Source organism: Carcharhinus amblyrhynchos, chromosome 9 (genome assembly GCF_965287045.1).
Source record: "Carcharhinus amblyrhynchos chromosome 9, sCarAmb.v2.hapA, whole genome shotgun sequence".
In the NCBI taxonomy this organism is placed as follows: domain Eukaryota; kingdom Metazoa; phylum Chordata; class Chondrichthyes; order Carcharhiniformes; family Carcharhinidae; genus Carcharhinus; species Carcharhinus amblyrhynchos.
Window position 1 is genome coordinate 10741618 of NC_137332.1, and position 21515 is coordinate 10763132.

General features: G+C 45.0%; 1 protein-coding gene across 1 annotated transcript in view; it reads right to left on the reverse strand.

The window, feature by feature from the left end:
- The window catches only part of ak5 (adenylate kinase 5), a 60098-nt gene extending 44227 nt beyond the window's left edge, over nucleotides 1-15871 (reverse strand). The window contains 1 exon segment of the mRNA XM_080196460.1: nucleotides 15712-15871. Coding sequence (XP_080052586.1) covers nucleotides 15712-15771 — 60 coding nt within the window. The 5' untranslated portion in view covers nucleotides 15772-15871.
- Nucleotides 15872-21515: the final 5644 nt, after the last annotated feature.

Sequence of the window (21515 nt, forward strand, 5' to 3'; positions counted from 1 at the left end):
GCCTTCCCTCAATCTTCCCCAATAGGCGTAGACAAAGGTCATGGGTAGAAGAGAGCACTCATAATTTTAAAATGGCGGCACGGGCTCGTTGGGCTGAAGGGCCTGTTTCCCGTGCTGTGTTGTTCTTTGTATTAGCAGGGTGAATATGTGGGGTTGCAGGAATAGGGCCTGAATGGGATTGTGGGCAGTGCAGACTCGATGGGTTGAATGGCCTCCTGCACTGTAGGGATTCCGTGAAATAGTGCACAGCTGTGGTGATAGAATCATAAATTGTACAGAACCATAGAATCCTTATAGTGCAGAAAGAGGCCATTAGGCCCATCAAGTCTGTACTAACTCTATTATCCCCATAACTCCAGGCTGTGCTGAGGGGGTGCCACACTCTCAGAGGCACTGGCCAGGATGGGAAAATTACCCCAGTGTCTCTGAGTGTATGGCACTCCCTCAGCACAGCACTGGAGAACGAGGCTCCCCAGGGCACCAGAAGACCACAATAGATCTATCTATCCCCATAACTCCAGCCATTTCCATGGCCGATCCACATAACCTGCGTAACTTTGGCCTATGGTGCTTTACTTGTTACTGGCCTTCAAGCTGAGAAAGAACCCCTTATCGCCATGCACTGCTTCCTGTTAGTTAGCCTAGCCTCTACCCATGCCAGAATATTACCTCTAATACCATGAGCTCATGTCTGGCATGGTAGCTTTTGGTGTGGCACCTTATCAGGAGGCCATTCAATCTATCCAGCCTATGCTAGCTCTCTCAAGAGCAATCCAGTCAGTCCCACACTATCCCCTGCCATGGCCCCTGCTTCCCCCTCCCACTTCCACCCCTCCCTGGTTGTCCCCACAGCCCTGCAAATTCATTTTCCTCAATTTGCTACTGAAAGCATTGATATTTTCTTTGCTCCCACTACCCTCATAGGCAGAGAGTTCCAGGTCAGTACCACTCGCTGTGTAAAAAAATTCTTCCTCGACATTCTCCCCCACTTTGGCTAAAATCTTATATCGAGCCCGTGTACCAGCTTCTCCTTGTCGATCTTACCTAAACCTGTCATAATTTTGTACATCTCTAACAAATCTCCCCCCAAACTTCTTTGCTCCAAGGGGAACAACATCAGTTTCTCCAACCCTTGTAGTCAAAATCTCCTGATCCCTGGAGCTATTCTGCTAAATCTCCCCCTGGTTCCATCCGTCCGACTCTGCAATATCCAGAAACTGGACACAATCCTCTACTTGTGGCCTTGAGCAGAGCTTTGTAAATTCCAGTTCTCTTCCCTTACCAAGTGGTTACACTAACCCAGACTCTCATCCATTTTCTGAGCTAGTAGTTCTCAGAACAGCTCACTAGTCTGTCATCAGGGGCTTATAACTTGATGGGGCACCACTCCACATCAAATGTGGCAGACCAGGAATCTCTCCCACCAGCCATTGGCGTGTTCGGAGCTTGACCTGTTTTGTCCGTGTTATAAACGCACCTTCCTTGGTCATCAAATCCTGGGGTGGGACTCAACTCGGAGCTCAGAGGCAGGGTTGCTAACCCACTGCGCCACAAGATGTCCTTTAGAGCTTTATCAAGGTTCAGCATAACTTCCCTGTTTTTGTACTCAATTTCTATATTCACAGCAAATAAATGCAGCAACTGTCTGAAGGTCTGTCCAGTATCTCACTCTTCCCCTCCTTGTATAAGCTTCTTGTATCCTTCATTTGACTTTGGTGTAAACTTTTTAGTTTGAGGACAGTGGAATGAAAGGCTGGATTAATGCACAAACTCTGCAGAAAACAACATCCCTCTTAGTGCCAATGTCAGCAGCAATGTCACTCACTGTGATGAGTACAGAAAAACATGTCCAACTGGGGACATTAACTTGCACTGTGGGGAAAGAAAGCATAAAAGAACATGACTCAGGGAAGTGACAGCTTTTCTCTGATCAACAATAAGGAAAATATCAAGCCACTGAAAGAGGAAATTAAAATGCCGGCAGATCCTGGATCCCAAAAGCTTCACATTCCATCATGGATCGTTCTGTCACTCCTTTTAGAATCAGCTCGGGAGGCCATTCAGCACATCATTTCAGCCCTTTGAACAAACTTATCCAATTAGTGTCACTACTCTGCTCTTTCCCTGCACTCATGTACGTTTTTTCTTTAAGTAGAGAAGTGAAGGCCTACTGGTATCATCACTAGACTATTAATCTAGAAATGTTCTGGGGACCTGGGTTCGAATCCAGCCACGGCAGATGGTGGAATTTGAATTCATTAAACCAAAAAAATCTGGAATTAAGAATCTACTGATGACCATGAAACCATTGCCGATTGTCGGAAAAATCCATTTGGTTCACAAGTGTCCTTTAGGGAAGGAAATCTGCTGTCCTTACCTGGTCTGGCCTACCTGTGACTCCAGAGCCTCAGTGATATAGTTGACTCTCAACTGCCCTTTGAAATGGCCTAGTAATTTGAGGGTAACTAGGGATGGGCAATAAATGCTGGCCAGCTAGTGACGTCCGTGCCCCAAGGATGAATAAAAAATATATCCAATTCCCTCTTGGAAGTTTCCTTTCAATGCCCTCTAGATCACTGCCTGCTGTGCACCAAATAAAAATATCTTCCTTCCCCTCCTCTTCCCCCACCCCCGCCAACTCCTTTCCCAATTTCCTTAAATTGGTGTCCCCCTGGATACCAATCGCCTGCCAGTGGAAACAATATCTCCCTCAAACCCTCATCATTTGAAACACTTCCATTAACTCTGGCCAGAAGCTCCTCTGCTCCATGGGGAGCAATCCCAGCCTTTCCCATCCCACCGTGTTTCTGGAATCTGCTGGCATCAAGGAATGGATGCAGAGAATGGCGGTTAGGTATCATAACCCTATCTCCTACCTGCAATCTTTGATGGGGAGTCATACACTTCCCATTGGATGCATAGAATTAACCCAACTGCCTAATCTCCTCCCTGGTCTCAAGGTAGGGCTGGGTGTTCCCAGTATCCACTCATTACAGGTTAGCAAGAGTTATCACCCAGAGGTTATTCTATAATTGTACACTACAACAAATATTCAATTTACAAACTGATTATTCATTAGCATTTGTTGTCTATCCCTAGTGCCCTCGCTAGTCCATTTCAGAGAGCAGTTGTGAATTCATAAGATAGGGGAGCAGAATTAGACCATTCGGCCCATCAAATCTACTCCACCATTCGATCAGGGCTGATATGCTCCTCCTCCCTGTTTTCCTGCTTCTCCCCATTACCCTTTGACCCATTACCAATTAAAAATCTCTCTGACTCCTCCTGAGAGTCAACCACATTACTGTGGCTCTGGACTCACATGTAGACCAGACAAAGTAAGGATGGCAGATTTCGGTCCCTAAAGGACATTAATGAACCAGATAGGTGTTTCTGACCATTGGCAATGGGGGTTTCATGGCCATCAGTAGATTCTTAATTCCAGATATTTTTTATTGGCGGGATTCGAACCAGGCTCCCCAGAACCTGACATGGTCTAGCAATGGGATCTTCCAGTCCCACTGCTGTCATTGGGGCTTCCCATGGTCTGCACCCTCCGCTGCTGGGGAATCTGTGGTGAGGAGCTGCTGATGGCAGGATCAGAAGATGCCGCTGGCAGTAATGACTGGAAAATCCCATCCAATAGGTCTTCTCCCCACTTTGTTATTTCACTCAATTTGGACATTGCTGATAAAGTTAGCACTTAATGCCCATCCATAATTGCCTTCAAACTGCTCACCCATTTCAGAGGGCATTTAGATCAGACCAGGTAAGGATGGCAGATTTCCTTCTCTAAAGGACATTAGTGAATTAGATAGGTTTTTATGATAATTGACAATGGTTCCATGGTCACCTTAATTGGGATTAAATTTCTTATTATCCCTACAGTGCAGGAGGTGGCCATTTGGCCCATCAGGTCTGCTCTGACAGAGTACATCACCCAGGCCTTATCCACACAACCCCACACATTTATCCCGCTAACCTGTGTATCTTGGGACACTAAGGAGCAATTTAGCATGGCCAATTCACCTAACCTGCACATCTTTGGACTATGGGAGGAAATCTACACAAACACAGGGAGAACGTTCCAACTCTAGACAGACAGACAGTGATCCAAGCCGGGAATCGAACCCGGGTCCCTGGCACTGTGTGGCAGCAGTGCTAACCACTGTGCCACCCAGAATATTCCAGCTTCAATTAATCAAATTTAAATTTCTCCAGCTGCTTTGCTGGGATTTAAATCCTTCTCCTTGGAGCATTTGCCTGGGTCTGCGGATTCCCACTGCACCAACATCTCCCAGTGCAGAGGTAGCTTTATCTGGAATCATTGTCAAATGGCGTGCTTACAGATAATTTGTTTGACTGAAACAGTGAGGGGGTAGACAGAGGCCCCACAGTATAGTGGGCACAGCACCATGTTACACTTTAGTGGGATAGGGTGGAGATCCTGAATACGAGGTAGTATTTCTCTGACAGCAAAGTTGGGTTGCAAAAGTTGTAGAGCCATAGAGGTTTACAGCAGGGAAACAGGCCCTTCAGCCCAACTTGTCCATGCTGCCCTTTATTTTTAAGCCCCTAAGCTAATCCCAATTGCTCGCATTTGGCCCATTTCCCTCTATACCCATTGTACCCATGTAACTGCTTGAAATTACAGCAAGAAAGGAGGACTTTCAACTCCACTGCATTTATCAGTGAGGAAGACTTGTGCCTCAGTGGGAAAGCATTCTTGCCTCATCTTAGATGCCGTAGGCCACGGAAGGAGCATTCATGACATGGTTCGACTATCAGCTTCTTAATCTTCCCAACATTTTCCCACGATTCCTCAACTGGGGGTAGCACGGTGGTACAGTGGTTAGCATTGCTGCTTCGTAGTGCCAGGGATCCGGGTTGGATTCCCGGCTTGGGTCACTGTCTGTGCGAAGTTTGCACATTCTCCCCATGTTTGTGTGGGTTTCCTCTGGGTGCTGCAGTTTCCTTCCACAGTCCAAAAGACATGCTGATTAGGTGCATCGGCCATGCCAAATTCTCCCTCAGGTGTACCCAAACAAGCACCAGAGTGTGGCGACTAGAGGATTATCACAGTAACTTCATTGCAGTGTTAATGTAAGCCTACTTGTGACACTAATGAATACACTTTAAAATGTTTGAGAAGATATGAAACAAATTATGCACTAATCACATGGGTCCCTTAAAGAGGAATTTCAAAATTTTATCCCAGCCTCTTGTAAATTTGTGTTTAGTTCTTCAGTTTACGAGCAGCACATCACTGGAGCTGAGCTAAGTGGGGTTTGGAAAGTCTCTGCAATCAGTTACTGGCTCCTTTCTCATTAATTCTCCTCCAACATCTCCCAACAAGTGATCACAGTAAAGTTCATGCTGTATCGTGTACGATGGTGACGTATCAGGAGACATTTCCCTGACATTTCTGCTCCAGCCTTTCACTAGCCACCCCCAACAGCTGTGGAAAAGCCATCAAGATAGTTTCTGTGTAACTATCAATATATCTTCAACGGAGATGGTGGCAAGACAGGATGGTTGGTATTTCCAGACAAAGGTCAACCTCTCTTGCAGGATTCTCATGCTCATAAGATATTGAGTTGGACGAAAAGCCATGATTGTGATGAATGGCGGAGCAGGCTCGAAGGGCCAAATGGCCTCCTCCTGCTCCTTTCTTCTATATTTCTATGTTGCTCTGCCCAAAGGGTAACCTGACCCAGGCATGACCCCCAACATTGCCAAATACCCGCAGCCAGAACGGGGATCGAATTGTGATGTTGGCACTAATCTGATCCTCAGCAGCTGTCCAGCCAACTCCCCACAAGGGGTTGCTTTGGCAACACGCACTCTTACATGCATGCTGTAATCTCCAGAGCTATGGATAGTGATTGGAGACACTCTGACATTCTTTTCATCACATGACTGACCAGGAATCTCATTCTCATTGGAAGGATGTTATAGGTTGATATTTGACCAGTTGTCTGCGTTATGAACGCATCTTCCTCAGCCATTAAGTCCTGGAGGGGGTTTTGAACCCAGAGCTTCTGGCTCAGAGGCAGCGGCACTACCCATTGTGCCACAAGACCTCTTACTTTGGGATTTGAATGGCTAGCTTGCTCCAATCTGCTACTCTCTCTTTGTCGAAAGGTTTTTTTTCCCTTTTTCCTGTAAATTATTTCCCTTTTAAACATTGTGGTGGACTGGGCTCCAATGGCAACATGTGGTAATCTCCATTTTGAAGTTTTCAATTGACTCCCAACCTCCAGCTTTGAAGAAAATTACTCCACATTTCTGTTACTCTTTATTTGTTATGCTTCCAGCATTGCCCATGAACAGATTTGCTTTAAGCTAAACTCCTGGTTCTTGGGGGACATCCCTCGACAGTGGAAGTAGTTTCAGTCTCCCCTATGAAATCCTTTAAAATACATTATGACCCTTTGAGTGAAAATATTTCAACCTCCCCCGTCCACTCTCATCATTATTGATGAGTTTATGACCTCCTTGGCACCCATTCTCAAACAGGGAACATGCAGTGACATTCCCAGGGGAAAGCGTTTCTGATCCTCGACTGGAACTTTGTCCAGGACAATTCTCCAGGATTTTGCCAACTAGGCACGAGAATCCATGCTGAATGTCCAACCCAAACATTCGTCAATGTTCCTTTCTCTCTGTTACATTGGATCCCCCTCAGAGTTTCTGCTCAGTGAAAGTCTCACAACACCAGGTTAAAGTCCAACAGGTTTATTTAGTAGAAAATCCACTAGCTTTCAGAGCGCTGCTCCTTCGTCAGGTGAGTGGGAGTTCTGATCACAAACAGCGCATATAAAGGCACAAACTCAATTTACAAAATAATGGTTGGAATGCGAGTCTTTACAGGTAATCAAATCTTAAAGGTGCAGACAATGTGAGTGGACAGAGGGTTAAGCACAGGTTAAAGGGATGTGTATTGTCTCCAGCCAGGACAGTTAGTGAGATTTTGCAAACCCAGGCAAGTCGTGGGGGTTACAGATAGTGAGACATGAACCCAAGATCCCGGTTGAGGCTGTCCTCATGTGTGCAGACTATCAGTCTCTGCTCAGCGACTCTGCGCTGTCATGTGTCGTGAAGGCCATCTTGGAGAACGCTTACCCGAAGATCAGAAGCCAAAAGCCCATGACTGCTGAAGTGTTCCCCAACAGGAAGAGATCACTCTTGCCTGGTGATTGTCAAGGGGTGTTCATTCATCCGTTGTCATAGTATCTGCCTGGTCTCCTGAGTGTACCATGCCTCGGGACATCCTTTCCACATCAATTTCAAACAGCCCTAGTTTCCACCCACCCACTGCCTTGTCATGACTCCAAACTCTCGGGATGATTTATTCAGATTCCCTGGTTTATGGGTGCATTCTGTAACTCCCGGCTTCATTCCCTTCCCACTCCCCAACATCTCAGGGGTAAAATTCTCATGCTTGCCTTCAGGGTCTCACTTCTTCCAACCTCTGGAATCTCCCACAGCATTCTCCACTTTGCCATTCCCCTGGATCTGAACTTGTGCGACCACCTTTTTTAAACAAACACCCAACATTTGTCAGCCATGTTTATGGCTGCCAGGATCCAAGCATTTTCTCCACAAAGCTCTCTGCCTTCTTTGAGCTCATGAAACATAAAAACTAAAAGCAGCAGTAGGCCATTTGGCCCTTTGAACCTACTCCATCATTCATTATGATCATCAAATTCAATATCCCCCTTCCTCTCACATCCCCTTAGTCCCAAGAGCTATATCTAATTTCTTCCTGAAATCACACACTTTGGCCTCAACTACATTCTGTGGTAGTGAACTCCACACGTTCACCACCCTCTGGGTGAAGAAATTTCTCCGCATCTCGGTTCTAAAAGGTTTACCCCTTAGCCTCAAACAATGACCCCTTGTTTTAGACTCCTCTATAAGACTTCACATCATTGGCCAAGTCGATTTTCACTTCTCTCTCCAAACATGTCCCTTTTTAGCTTGGAATGCAATGTTTTTGACAACAAGGTGACATCATTTGGGATGTCCTTCCTGTAGTAAAGATGAAATAGAATGCCAGTTGCTGTAACCAATTGCAGCAGGGCCAGTATTTATCCCTTCGACCCACACGGATGATCCAGCCTTCACAGTTTGTGGAATCTTGCTGTGCACAAGTTGCAATTCTGCATTTCCTGTCTTATTTGTTCTAAGTGATACGGGAACATCCTGAGGTCATGAAATATGATTTTTTTTAAAGAAGTAAGTCTTTCTTTATCTTCTGACCATTAACACAGGCTCCCCATCACCCCCTCCATCCTGCACTGTCCATCACCTTTAACCAGATGGTGTTCCTAGCACCAGTTGGTACAACCTTCAACATAATGGCCAAACATGTAGCACAGGAACATCTTGACAGTTCCAACTTAGTAGCTGTCAAACATGGCTTCACAGAGTGAAGAACAGTGGCACGATTGGCCAGTATCAGTGTGGATTTATGAAAGGGAAATCATGCTCGACAAATCTACTGGAATAGGGGGGGCGATGGACTTGTGGTATTATCACTAAACCATAAATCCGAAAGCTCAGCCAATGTTTTGGGGACCTGGGTTTGAATCCCACCACAGCAGATGGTGAAATTTGAATTCAATTTTTTTTAAAATCTGGAATCAAGAATCTACCGATGACCGTGAAACCATTGTCGATTGTTGGAAAAACCCATCTGGTTCACTAGTGTCCTTCAGGTAAGGAAATTTGCCGTCCTTACCCAGTCTGGCCTACCTGTGACTCCAGGGCCACAGCAATGTGGCTGACTCTCAACTGTTCCCCAAGGGCAATTACAGATGGCAATAACTACTGGCCCAGTCAACGATTCTCATGTCCCACAAATGAATAAATTAAATAATCTATCACCAGCTGATGGAGACAAAACTGCACTGAAAATTCTCCAGTTTTTATTTTATTCATTCATGGGACATGGGCATTGCTGGCTGGCCAACATTTGTTGCCCATATTTAGATGCCCAAGGGCAGATGAGAATCAACCACATTTCTGGGGCTCTGGAGTCACATAGGCCAGACCAGGTAAGGATGGCAGATTTCCTTCCTCATAGAGCATTAGTGAACCAGATGGGTTATTCTGACAATGGTTTCGTGGTCATTGGTAGATTCTTAATTCCAGATTTTTTAAATTGAACTCAAAGTCCACCATCTCCCGTGGTGGGATTCGAACCCGGGTCCCTAGAACCTTCGCTGAGTTTCTGGATAAATAGTCTAGCCACTATACCATGCGCCCATCGCCTCTCCTGCAGGTCCCACTCTGATCTCTGTCCTTGGCCTGCTACACTCTTCTGATGAAATTTAATGCAGATTAAGACTACTGTCTCACAGCACCAGGGATCCAGGTTCAATTCCTGGCTTGGGTCACTATCTGTGCAGAGTTTGCACATTCTTCTCATGTCTGTGAGGGTTTCCTCCTTATGTTCCAGTTTTCTCATACAGTCTGAAAGACATGCTGGATAGATGCATTGGCCGTGCTAAATTCTCCCTCAGTGTACCTGAACAAGCACTGGAGTGTGGTGACTGAGGGATTTTCACAATAACTTCATTGCAGTGTTAATGTAAGCCTACTTGTGACACTAATAAATGAACTTAAAACCTGAACCTTATTTTTCCAATTAGCTACTTTACAGTCTTATGGACTCAGACTGAGTTCATTGATTTTAGATCATAAAATCTGCCCCTATTGTGTTGTTTCTTTGCTGAGTTGGTTCACTCATTGCTCACTCAGCTACTCAGGAACCTGTCATTCACACCTCCTCAAGACATATCTTTTGTTTCTTTATTCTCCCCTTCAAATCACATGTTGTTTAACCTCTCCTGCCCTCCAACCTATCACAGAGACCTTCCTACTGCCCTTTCCCCTACCCATCCCTAATTTTCTCCAGTTCTGATGAAAGGTCCACGATGTTAATCCCATTTCTCTCTCCACGGGTGTGGCGTGGCCTGCTGAGAATTATGATGCGGAGATTCCGGCGTTGGACTGGGGTAAACACAGTAAAAAAATCTCACAACACCAGGTTAAAGTCCTGGTTGTAACGAAGGGGCAGCGCTCTGAAAGCTAGTGGCTTTTGCTACCAAATAAACCTTTTGGACTTTACCTGTTGCTATGAGACTTCTTATTGCTGAGAATCACCAGCCTTTTTCTGTTTACATTAACCTCCAGTTTGTTTGAATTTTGTAATCATGGAAAGGCCAACTATTGCAGAAATAATATTATTAAACTAGAATGAGGGCAAAAAAGATTTACTAGGATACTACTGGGACTTGATGGTTTGAGTTATGAGGAGAGGCTGGATAGAATGGGACTTTTTTTCCCCTTGGAGCATAGAAGATTTAGGGGTGATCTTACAGAGGTCTATAAAATAATGAGGGGCACAGGTTAACTAGACAGTCAATATTTTTTCCCAAATGTAGGGGGGGTCTAAAATTCGAGAGCATAGGTTTAAGGTGAGAGGGGAGAGATACAAAAGAGGGGCATTTTTTTCACTCAGAGGGTGGTGAGTACCTGGAACAAGCTGCCAGAGGTAGTAGTACAAGTGAGTACAATTTTGTTTTTTAAAAAGCATTTAGACAGTCACATGGGTACAATGGGTATAGACGGATCTGGAACAAATGCAGGCAATTACATAAGAACATAAGAAATAGGAGCAGGAGTAGGCCATCCAGCCCTTCGAGCCTGCCCCGCCATTCAATAAGATCATGGCTGATCTGTCGTGGCTCAGTTCCACTTTCCCGCCCTCTCCCCATAACCCTTAATCCCCTTGCTTATCAAAAACCCATCAACCCGCGTCTTAAAAATATTTAGCAAGGCAGCCTCCACCACCTCAACGGGCAGAGAATTCCAGAGATTCACCACCCTTTGAGTGAAGAAGTTCCTCCTCAACTCCGTTCTAAACCGCGCCCCCCCTTTATTTTGAGGCTGTGCCCCCCTAGTCCTACTGTCCTTTCTGAGTAGGAAGAGCCTCTCCACCTCTATCCTATCCATCCCATTCATCATCTTATACGTCTCAATGAGATCTCCCCTCATTCTTCTAAACTCTAATGAATACAAGCCTAGTTTATTCAGCCTCTCCTCATAGCTCAACCCCCTCAACTCCGGCATCAGCCTAGTAAACCTCCTCTGCACTCCCTCCAAAGCCAAAATATCCTTGCGTAAGTACGGCGACCAAAACTGCACACAGTACTCCAGCTGCGGCCTCACCAATGCCCTATACAGCTGCAGCAAGACCTCCCTACTTTTATATTCAATCCCCCTCGCTATGAAGGCCAGCATCCCATTCACCTTCCTGACCACCTGCTGCACCTGCGTGATTAGCTTAGTGGTTAAGAAAAAGAAGGGCAGCATGGACAAGTTGGACTGAAGAGCCTGTGTCCACGCTGTAAACCTCTACTGATGCAGCAGCTGTAGGAGGATACACTCTGCGCACATGTAGTCACAGTGCCTGTGACATGACTGCCAGTGACTTCCCTGTCAACTGCCTTCAGCAAAGATGATGCAGATCAAACTCAGCTCCAGCAGAAAACTACAACTTGAACTTTAAACAAAGTTCATCCTCTCCAAAAAAAAAACAATTGTTCAATAAAAATGTTAACATTCAAACTGCAGTGCATCAGATAAATGATCACAGGAGATTGTAATGAGTTCTTGTGTTTAAAGATGTGAGATTTCCTGATAGAATGGGAGGCTGGTAAGTTATTGAAATGAACAGCGTACAGCTTTACTCTGTATCTAATCCATGCTGTATCTTTCCTGGGGATAATTCATAGGCAACTTCTTTTGTACCTAACCGGTGGCTGGAGAGAGGTTCACATGGGGGCTCTATCAAAAGGCAGTGAGGTGTCAGGACAGGGGCAAGGACTCACGTCAGTGGTAGATGAGACAGGACAGTGGTAAATCAGTATTGGTGTCAGTTGGTGGGAGCAGAGCAATGACTTCAAGAAAAACCATGTGCACCAGTGGACACAATTGTGTCAAGTGCATCTGCACAACTGCTACTGTTCAGTGTGGGTGGCACAATGGTTAGCACTGCTGCCTCACAGTGCCAGGGACCCAATTTCAATTCCAGCCTCAGGTCACTGTCTGTGTGGAGTTTGCATGTTTTCCCCGTGCCTTCATGGGTTTCCTTTGGATGCTCCGGTTTCCTCCCACAGTCCAAGCAAATGGAATTTAATGTTGGCAAGTGTGAGGTGGTCCACTTTGGTAGGAAGAATGGTAGGAAGGACTATTACTTACGGGGTGAAAAACTGCAGCAGGCGACGGTGCAGAGGGACCTCGGGGTCCTTGTGCATGAGTCGCAAAAACCCAGCCTGCAGGTGCAGCAGGTGGTCAGGAAGGCGAATGGGATGCTGGCCTTCATAGCGAGGGAGATTGAATATAAAAGTAGGGAGGTCTTGCTGCAGCTGTATAGGGCATTGGTGAGGCCGCAACTGGAGTACTGTGTGCAGTTTTGGGCGCCGCACCCGCGCAAAGATATTTTGGCCTTGGAGGGAGTGCAGAGGAGGTTTACTAGGCTGATACCGGAGTTGAGGGGGTTGAGCTATGAGGAGAGGCTGAATAAATTGGGCTTGTACTCGTTAGAGTTTAGAAGAATGAAGGGAGATCTCATTGAGACGTATAAGATGATGAATGGGATGGATAGGATAGAGGTGGAGAGACTCTTCCCGCTCAAAAAAGACAGTAGGACTAGGGGGCACAGCCTCAAGATAAAAGGGTTTAGAACGGAGTTGAGGAGGAACTTCTTCACTCAAAGGGTGGTGAATCTCTGGAATTCTCTGCCCGTTGAAGTGGTGGAGGCTGCCTCGCTAAATATTTTTAAGACGTGGGTTGATGGGTTTTTGATAGGAGAGGGGATTAAGGGTTATGGGGAGAGGGCGGGAAAGTGGAACTGAGCAGCGACAGATCAGCCATGATCTTATTGAATGGCGGGGCAGGCTCGAAGGGCTGGATGGCCTACTCCTGCTCCTATTTCTTATGTTCTTATGTTCTTATGTTCTTATGTCCGGGTTAGGAGGATTGGCCATGCTAAATTGTCTCTTAGTGTTTAAAGATGTGTAAGTTAGATGAATTAGCCATGGTGAATGTGTGGTGTTATGGGGATAGGACAGGGAAGAAGGCATGGATAAGATACTCTATCAGAGAGACAGATGTACAGCACAGAAACAGGCCCTTTGGCCCAACTTGTCCATGCCAACCAGGTTTCCTAAACTGAACTCATCTCATATCCCTCTAAACTTTTCTTATCCATGTACCTGTCCAAATGTCTTTTAGATGTTGTAATATATTCACCTCTGCCACCTCTTCTCATATACACACCACCCTCTGTGTGAAAAAGTTGTCCCTCGGGTCTCTCTTGAATCTTTCCCCTCTCACCTTAAACTTGTGGCACTAATAAATAAACCTATACCCTCTGGTTTTGGGCTCCCCTATCCTGGGGAAAAGATCTGGCTTTTCACCTTATCTATAGAACATAGAACATTACAGCGCAGAACAGGCCCTTCGGCCCACGATGTTGCGCCGAAAAAAAAAACACTGACCCACTAATCTAAACCAATCCCTTTTCGTCCATAAACCTATCCACAGATCTCTTAAACGCCCCCAAACTAGGCGCATTTACAACCGCAGCAGGCAGGGCATTCCAATCCCTCACCACCCTCTGGGTAAAGAACCTACCCCTGACATCCGTCCTATAACTACCCCCCCTTAATTTAAAGCCATGCCCCCTCGTGCTAGCTTTCTCCATCCGAGGAAAAAGTTATTTATTATCTATGTCCCTCATTATTTTATAAACCTCTCCAAGGTCACTTCTCATCCTCCTACACTCAAGGCAAAAGAAATCCAAGCCCGAGTCAGTGCAGACTTGATGGGTTGAATGGCCTCTTTCTGCATTGTGGGAATTCTATGATATCAGGAGCTCCAACATTGTGGAAAAGCTGCCGGGTTGATTCCCTCAAATTGTTCACCTCATTACAACATTCAATTCTCTGACTAGAAACCTAGAAACTAGAAGCAGGAGCAGGCCATTCATCTTGATCATGGCTGATCATCAAATTCAATATCCTGATACCCCCTTCCTCCTGCCTCCCCATATCCCTTTAGTCCCAAGAGTTACAGCGAATTTCTTCTTGAAATCAGACAATGTTTTGGCCTCAACTGCATTCCGTAATAGTGAATTTCACATATTCAGCATCCTCTGGGTAAAACAATTTCTCCTCATCTCAGTTCTAAAAGATTTACCCCCTATCCTCAAACTATGACCCCTAATTCTGGACTCCCCCACCAATGGGAATATTCTTTCTGAACCTACCCTGTCAGAATTTTATAAGTTTCGATGAGACTCCCTCTTGTTCTTCTAAACTTCAGTGAATATAAAAGCTAAAATTTATTTATTAGTAAGGCTGACATTAACACTGCAGTGAAGTTGCTGTGAAATTCCCCTAGTCGCCACAGTCCAGGTCAATCCACCTAACCAGCATGTCTTTCAGACTGTGGGAGGAAACCCATGCAGACACAGGGAGAATGTGAAAACTCCACACAGTGACCCAAGCTGGGAATTGAACTTGGGTCCCTGGCACTATGAAGCAACAGCGCTAACCACTGTGCCACCCCTAACTAACTTCGTCTCTCCTCACATTACAGACTAGGAATGATTAAGTAACACTGGAGAAACTAAGGCTGGGTTTGCATGGGTCTGTAAAATGGTCCAGAGAGTATCACACGCAATATTCAGTAGATAACTAGTTTATTGAAAAAAAATCACCGTGGTGACAGGTGTCAGTCAGATTGTGATGACAATACAAAGAAAATATTCAGAATTCATAACATGGACAACAAAAATAAAATACAAAATAACAGGAAGAATTGCAGAATGTTTACTAGTAATTGGAGGGAAAGGCAACTCATGTTAATGGGAAGTTGTTCTGTAATAATTGAATTTTAGCCTGCTGTGACTGTTAAACATGTAGACAATGGCGAGAGATCTCTTAATACTGATCCTGCCAGTAAGTGTTTGCATTAGATGTGACCCGATTAGATCTGGGTGTCGTTAACAGGTAATCACTGTCTACACTTAAAAGAAAAGCAGGTCAGTTGGCATGTACACTTATCCTTTATGGCTCAGCTATCGAGTCACTGAGTGCATCAGTGCAATTGTCAAATTACTCAGAGTAATTACTTGCTTCTGATAACACTCGTCTGATGTAATAATTCAGATGGTCTGTAATGACTAACTAATTTGAAAGGGGCCCCTTCAACCGAAAACGAAGTTTTGAGAATGATTGGTGCGATTGATTCAGCCCTCCAAAGATAAAAGAAGTATCTTTTTGAATCAGCTGGAGCTCTCCATGGTGTCAGAATGAAAATGATCTCATTGTGTTGCGAGGGGGTGTTAATTACAAATTCGCCTGTGGTGAGTTTACTTGTCTGCAGCCGTTTTATGAAAAACGCGAATTTTCCCTAAATTAGCAAACTTTTAAAAAAAAGAAAACATCTTTCCGAAAAGGGTTAGAATCATTTTTTAAACTGTTGTATGGTACAGGAGGCAGCGAAACGTTCAGTTGCAATGCTCACCTGACTTCTAGAAGATTTGGGGGGGCTTCTGATTTTGACATCAGGAATTGTTTACCCCCCTCCCCTCACTCCTTCCCCTCCCCTCCCCTCCATGCCTCAACTCACCTCAAACAGCTGGGGGATCTGTTTGTTGGAAAGGTAATCCTTCGCCTCGGCTGTGTTCATCGTCGCTGCTTCTCACCTGGGCTGGCTGATGTTCACTTCGAACACTCCCCCAGCCAACGCGTTTCCTGATGTGCTACAGAGACTGTTGGTGCCCACCCTTTTATATTAACCCTCCTCCCGTCTCTGCCCCGAGTCCGGACGGTGTGGAAGAGCCGCCTCTTCCATTCCCCACTGCCGTCAGCTCCCGGACCATGTCGCTTTACATTCTTGATGCTACAGTGCCGGTTAATATGTCCCAGCTCCCTTTAAAAGAGACACAGTGAAGGCGTGCTTAAATGGCAGCATGTTATCAGACAGAAGCTTTTGTTGTTATTACAAAATATGATGCCCTCTTTAACCACTGCTCCCTGATCTGTTAATATTATCCAGGGATTTTTAATTACAGATAACGATTTGATTGCAGATTAAATGCACCCCCAGTCAGATACTTACCCCAAAATTGTTTTAGACAACAACGTGCATTTATATAGCGACTTTCATAAGAACAGGAGATGGCCATTTAACCCCTCCATACTGTCCCACCACTCAGTGAGACCAATGGCTGATCTTTTTGATTTGATTTATTATTGTCACATGTATTAGCATAGGGTGAAAAGTATTGTTTCTTGCGCGCTATACAGCTAAAACATACCATTCATAGAGAAGGAAATGAGAGAGTGCAGAATGTAGTGTTACAGTTACAGCTAGGGTGTCAGAAAGATCAACTTCATGCAAAGTTTGTGCTTCATTCAAAAATCTGATGGCAGCAGGGAAGAAGCTGTTCCTGAGTCAGTTGGTACATGACAGAAGAAGGTGGAAGAGAGAAGTGGGGTCCTTAATTATGCTGGCCGCTTTTCCCGAAGCAGTGGGAAGTGTGGACAGAGTCAATGGATGGGAGGCTGGTTTGCACAATGGATTGGGCTACATTCACGATGTTTTATAGTTTCTTGCGGTCTTGGTCAGAGCAGTGTTCTGTGAATCAACTCCCTAATCATTGCCCCACACTTCTTAATAAAAGTTAATAAAAGCTTATCAAACTCAGTTTGAACATTGACAGTTTGAAATACCATCAATTATTGGAGGTGAAATGATCGGAAGAGGAAAATATGGAGGACAAACCCTGGAAAGTTGTAGATAACGTCTAATGAATCCCATTCTTATTGAGAGGGAGTTATTTGTTATTGGTTAAAGAGTGGCATGTTAGCTGTTGGTACTGTTTATATTATAACTCATTGGTTTACAGTCTTTGTGATTTGCTTGCAGTCTTGGAATAATTTGTGGATAATTTGCAGTGCACATGAGCTATTTGTTATTGTGCTATGTTGGTCCGTACTGTATTAAAAATGGTATGTTTATTGTTGATATTGTGTTATAGAATCATGAAATCATAAATGCAGAAGGAGGCCATTCAACCTATCAAGTCTGTACCAACCAGGTCCTATCTCCTTAAATCCATGTATTTAGTCATTATCTAGGCCCCTGACACACTAAGGGACAAGTTAGCATGGCAATCCACCTAACTAGCCCATCTTTGGACTGTGGGAAGAAACCGGAGCACCCAGAGGAAATTCATGCAGACACGAGGAGAACATACAAACTCCACGCAGACAGTGACCCAAGCCAGGAATCGAGCCTGGATCCCTGGCACTGTGAGGCAGCAGTGCTAACCACTGTGCCACCCTATCAGAAGTTACTTTTATAATTTATTATTGTGAGATTGTATTCTGGTTTGTAAATTGAAAGTGTAATAGATTTTGTACTTGTGAATTGTTTAAATAAAGAGTGGTTAATTGGTTTCTGCCAGATTTTTTGTTTAGAAGTCTTGCCTAATTTCATTCCTGAAAGGACTGGTTCTAATTTTTAGATTCTTTGTCCCCTTGTCTGAGACTCCCCAACCAGCAGAAATCATTTCAATCGACCATCACTGGTTTCCCTCTGGTAACTGCTCAAATCTTTTAAATTCCAGGGAACTCCAAAGATGTGCGGGTTAGGCTGATTGGCCGTGATAAATTGCCCCTGAGCGTCAAGGGGAATTAGCAAGGTAAATACTTGGGGTGACGGAGATAGGTCCTGGGTGGGATTGTGGTTGGTGCAGGCTTGATGGGCCAAATGGCCTCTTTCTGCTCTGTAGGGATTGTATGATTCTGTGATCCAATGAATACAAAACTGGTTTGTTTAATGTTTCCTGGCAATTTAACCCTTGGAGTGCTGTTGTCATTTTGGTAAATCTACACTGCGCTCCCTCCAAGGACAGTATGGTCCTGATTTTACCACATGGCTGCCCAAGGCTCATAAGATAGCACCCAAGGCCAACGGGGAATACCATTCTGTGGGCCTCGCCTCACCCGATTTCAGTAAAATCAGGCTCTATATCCTTCCTAAGATGTGGTGGCTGGAACTGCAGGTGGGTTTAACCAGAGCTTTACATTGCTGAGCAAGATCTCACCACCCCACCACCATCTTTATATTTTGTTCCTCTCAATGTAAAGGCTAACACTCCATTGGCCTTTTCTGATTATTTTCTATACCTGACTTCATGGTATTTTAATGATCCCTGTGCCTGGGCCCCTACTCTCACCACTCTGCTTTCCTCCCACAGTCTGAAAGATGTGCTGGTTGGGTGCATTGGCCGTGCTAAATTCTCCCTCTGTGTACCCGAACAGGCACTGGGGTGTGGCGATTAGGGAATTTTCGCAGTAACTTCAGTGCAGTGTGAATGTAAACTACTTGTGACACCAATAAATAAAATTTGTGCTGTAGTTTTTCTATGTTCTATGGCCTAGTAGGTAGGGGTATGATCAGTGCAACTTGTGGGCCGAAGGGCCTGTTTGTTCTGTAGTTTTTCTATGTTTTTCTTCTATGTTCTTTATTTCTTGTTTTTCGTTCTTTAGGAAATACCTTGTTCTACCTTTTTTCGATCCAAAATGGATCGTCTCTTCAATACCAACATTGAAATTTGTTCATCTCAATTTTACGGTTTCATTAAAATTTCTTTGTCACTGCTTTCAGTACTTCCATCATAGAATCCCTACAGTGTCATTCAGCCCCATTGAGTCTGCACTGATCTCTGATAGAGTATCTTACCCAGGCCCTCTCCCCTGTCCTATTCTCATAACCCCACACATTTTCCATGACCACTCCATCTAACCTACACATCTCAGGACACTAAAGGTCAATTTAGCATGGCCAATCCCCCTAACCCGCACATCTTTGGACTGTGGGAGGAAACCCATGCGGACGCGGAGAGAATGTACAAATTCCACACAGACATTGACCCGAGGCCAGAATCGAACCTGGATCTCTGGCGCTGTGAGGCAGCAATGTTAACCACTGTGCCATTACGCAGCTTGATAAACAATGGGGAGAAATGTTATAAGGGGTCAGCGGGAATATGGAGTTAAGGTTAAAATCAGACCCTCCTGAATAGTAGAGCAGGCTCGAAGGGCCGAATGGCCTGCTCCTACTCCTAATTCATATATTTGCATGTATGTTTATATGTTCTATTTTTGTGCCATGGTGAACTTAGATGTGTAGCTTTCCATCCCATCAGCGAAGTCATTAACGCTTACAGATATTGGGTGGGAGTTTGCGGCTTCACTTGAGCAAGACAAGAAATTCCTGCTCAAGGTCAATGGAGATTTCTGTTTTCAGTCCCTCGCACCCTCCGGTTCTGCAGCGGGTGAGGTGGTAGAGTTCCAGTGAATATTTCAGGATCCAATACAGATCTTTGAGGGACAGCACTAGTCACATCCTGTCCTTTATTCCGCCTCTCTATCCACTCAGTCTAAATCTTACCTGGTCAATAATTTACCTCCAGCTCCAAGAGCACCAACTTTAGCTTTATGAGGGTCTTTCACAAATGTCTTCTGGAGGTCTGAGTAAATAACATCCATTGACATTCTCACATTCAGTGCTTCTAACACTCGAACCAGCTTTGTTAGGTGTGACCTACCCTTTATAAATTGGTGCTGACTCTGAGTGGTGGAATGTTCTCCCCTTGCTTGGATAGGTGCAGCTCCAACAACACGCAAGAAGCTTGACACTAGCCAGGACAAAGTGCCCACTTTATTGGCACCACATCTACAAACATTCACTCCCTCCACCACCAACGCTCAGTAGCAGCTGTGTGTACTATCTACAAGATGCACTGCAGCAATTCACCAAAGATCTTTAGCTAGCACCTTCCAAACACACGACCACTTCCATCTAGAAGTACATAGGAATACCACCACCTGCAAGTTCCCCTCCAAGGCACTCAACATCCTGAATTGGAAACACATCGCCGTTCCTTCACAGTCGCTAGGTCAAAATCCTGGAATTCCCTCCCTAATGGCATTGTGGGTCAACCCACAGCACACGGACTGCAGCGATTCAAGAAGGCAGCTCACCACCACCTTCTCATGGGCAACTAGGGATGGGCAATAAATGCTGGCTCAGCCAGCGATGCCCATGTCACATGAATGAATAAAAAAAGAGGGTATTTTGCAAATGCCTTCAGGAGGTCCATGTAAATAACATCCATTGACATCTCATATTCAGTGCTTTAGAGACTTTTAAACCTCCAACCAGGTTCACCAGGCATGACCTCCCCTTTACAAATTGGTGCTGACTCTCTCTGATGCATTGAAAGGTGTTCAGTCCCTCTATTCTTAATCATGGACTCCAACTATATCCAATCAACTGGTGTTAGGCTGATGGGTCTAGAACTCCCTGGTTTCCTCTTAAGTAGTGGAATGATATGTTTTCCAATCTAAAGAAATCATTCTCAAGTCGGCCCTTCAAACCTGTGCAGATCCTGATGCCCTAACTAAACCGATAAACCTTTTGCCCTTACTCAGTCTGTATTCCTCTATTCCCTCCCTATTCATGTACCCCCATCCAAACGCCTTTTAAATGTTGCTAATGTGCCTGCTTCCACCACTTCCTCTGGCAGTGCGTTCCAGGCACACTCTGCATGGAAAACTTCCCCCTCGCATCTCTTTAAACATTTCCCTTCTCACCTTGAACCTGTGCCCCCTTGTAATTGAAACATCCACCCTGTCTATGCCACTCATAATTTTGTAGACCTCTATCAGGTTTCCCCTCAGCCTCTGTCTTTCCAGTGAAAATAATCCTAATTTATTCAACCTCTCCTCATAGTCAATGCCCTCAAGACCAGGCAACATCCTGGTGAACCTTCTTTGCTCTCTCTCATGGGGAATTGACTAGTTGAAAGATCAACTTAATGTGAGCTAGGCAGCAGGGAAGAAGCTGTTCTTGAGTTAGTTGGTTTGTGATTGCAGACATTTGTATCTTTTTCCCAAGGGAAGAAGGTGGAAGAGAGTGTGTCCAGGGTGCGTGAGGTCCTTAACTTTGCTGGCTGCTTTTCCAAGGTAGTAGGAAATATAGACAGTGTCGGTGGATGGGAGGCATGCTTGAGCGCTGGACTGGGCTTCATTCATGACCCTTTGTAGTTTCTTGCGGTCTTGGACAGAGCAGGGGCCATACCAAGCTGTGATACAACCAAAAAGAATGTTTTCTATGGTGCATCTGTAGAAATTGGTGAGAGTTGTAGTGGACATATCAAATTTCCTTAACCTCTTAAGAAAGTACCATAGAACCATCGTACCATAGAACTATGGTTCTACAGGCATTGGTGGGCTTCCTTAACTTTAGCGTCCATATGGAAGGACCAGGACAGGTTGTTGGTGATCTGGACACCGAAAAACTCGAAGTTCTCGACCATTTCTACTTCATCCGCATTGATGTAGACAGGGGTATGTGCT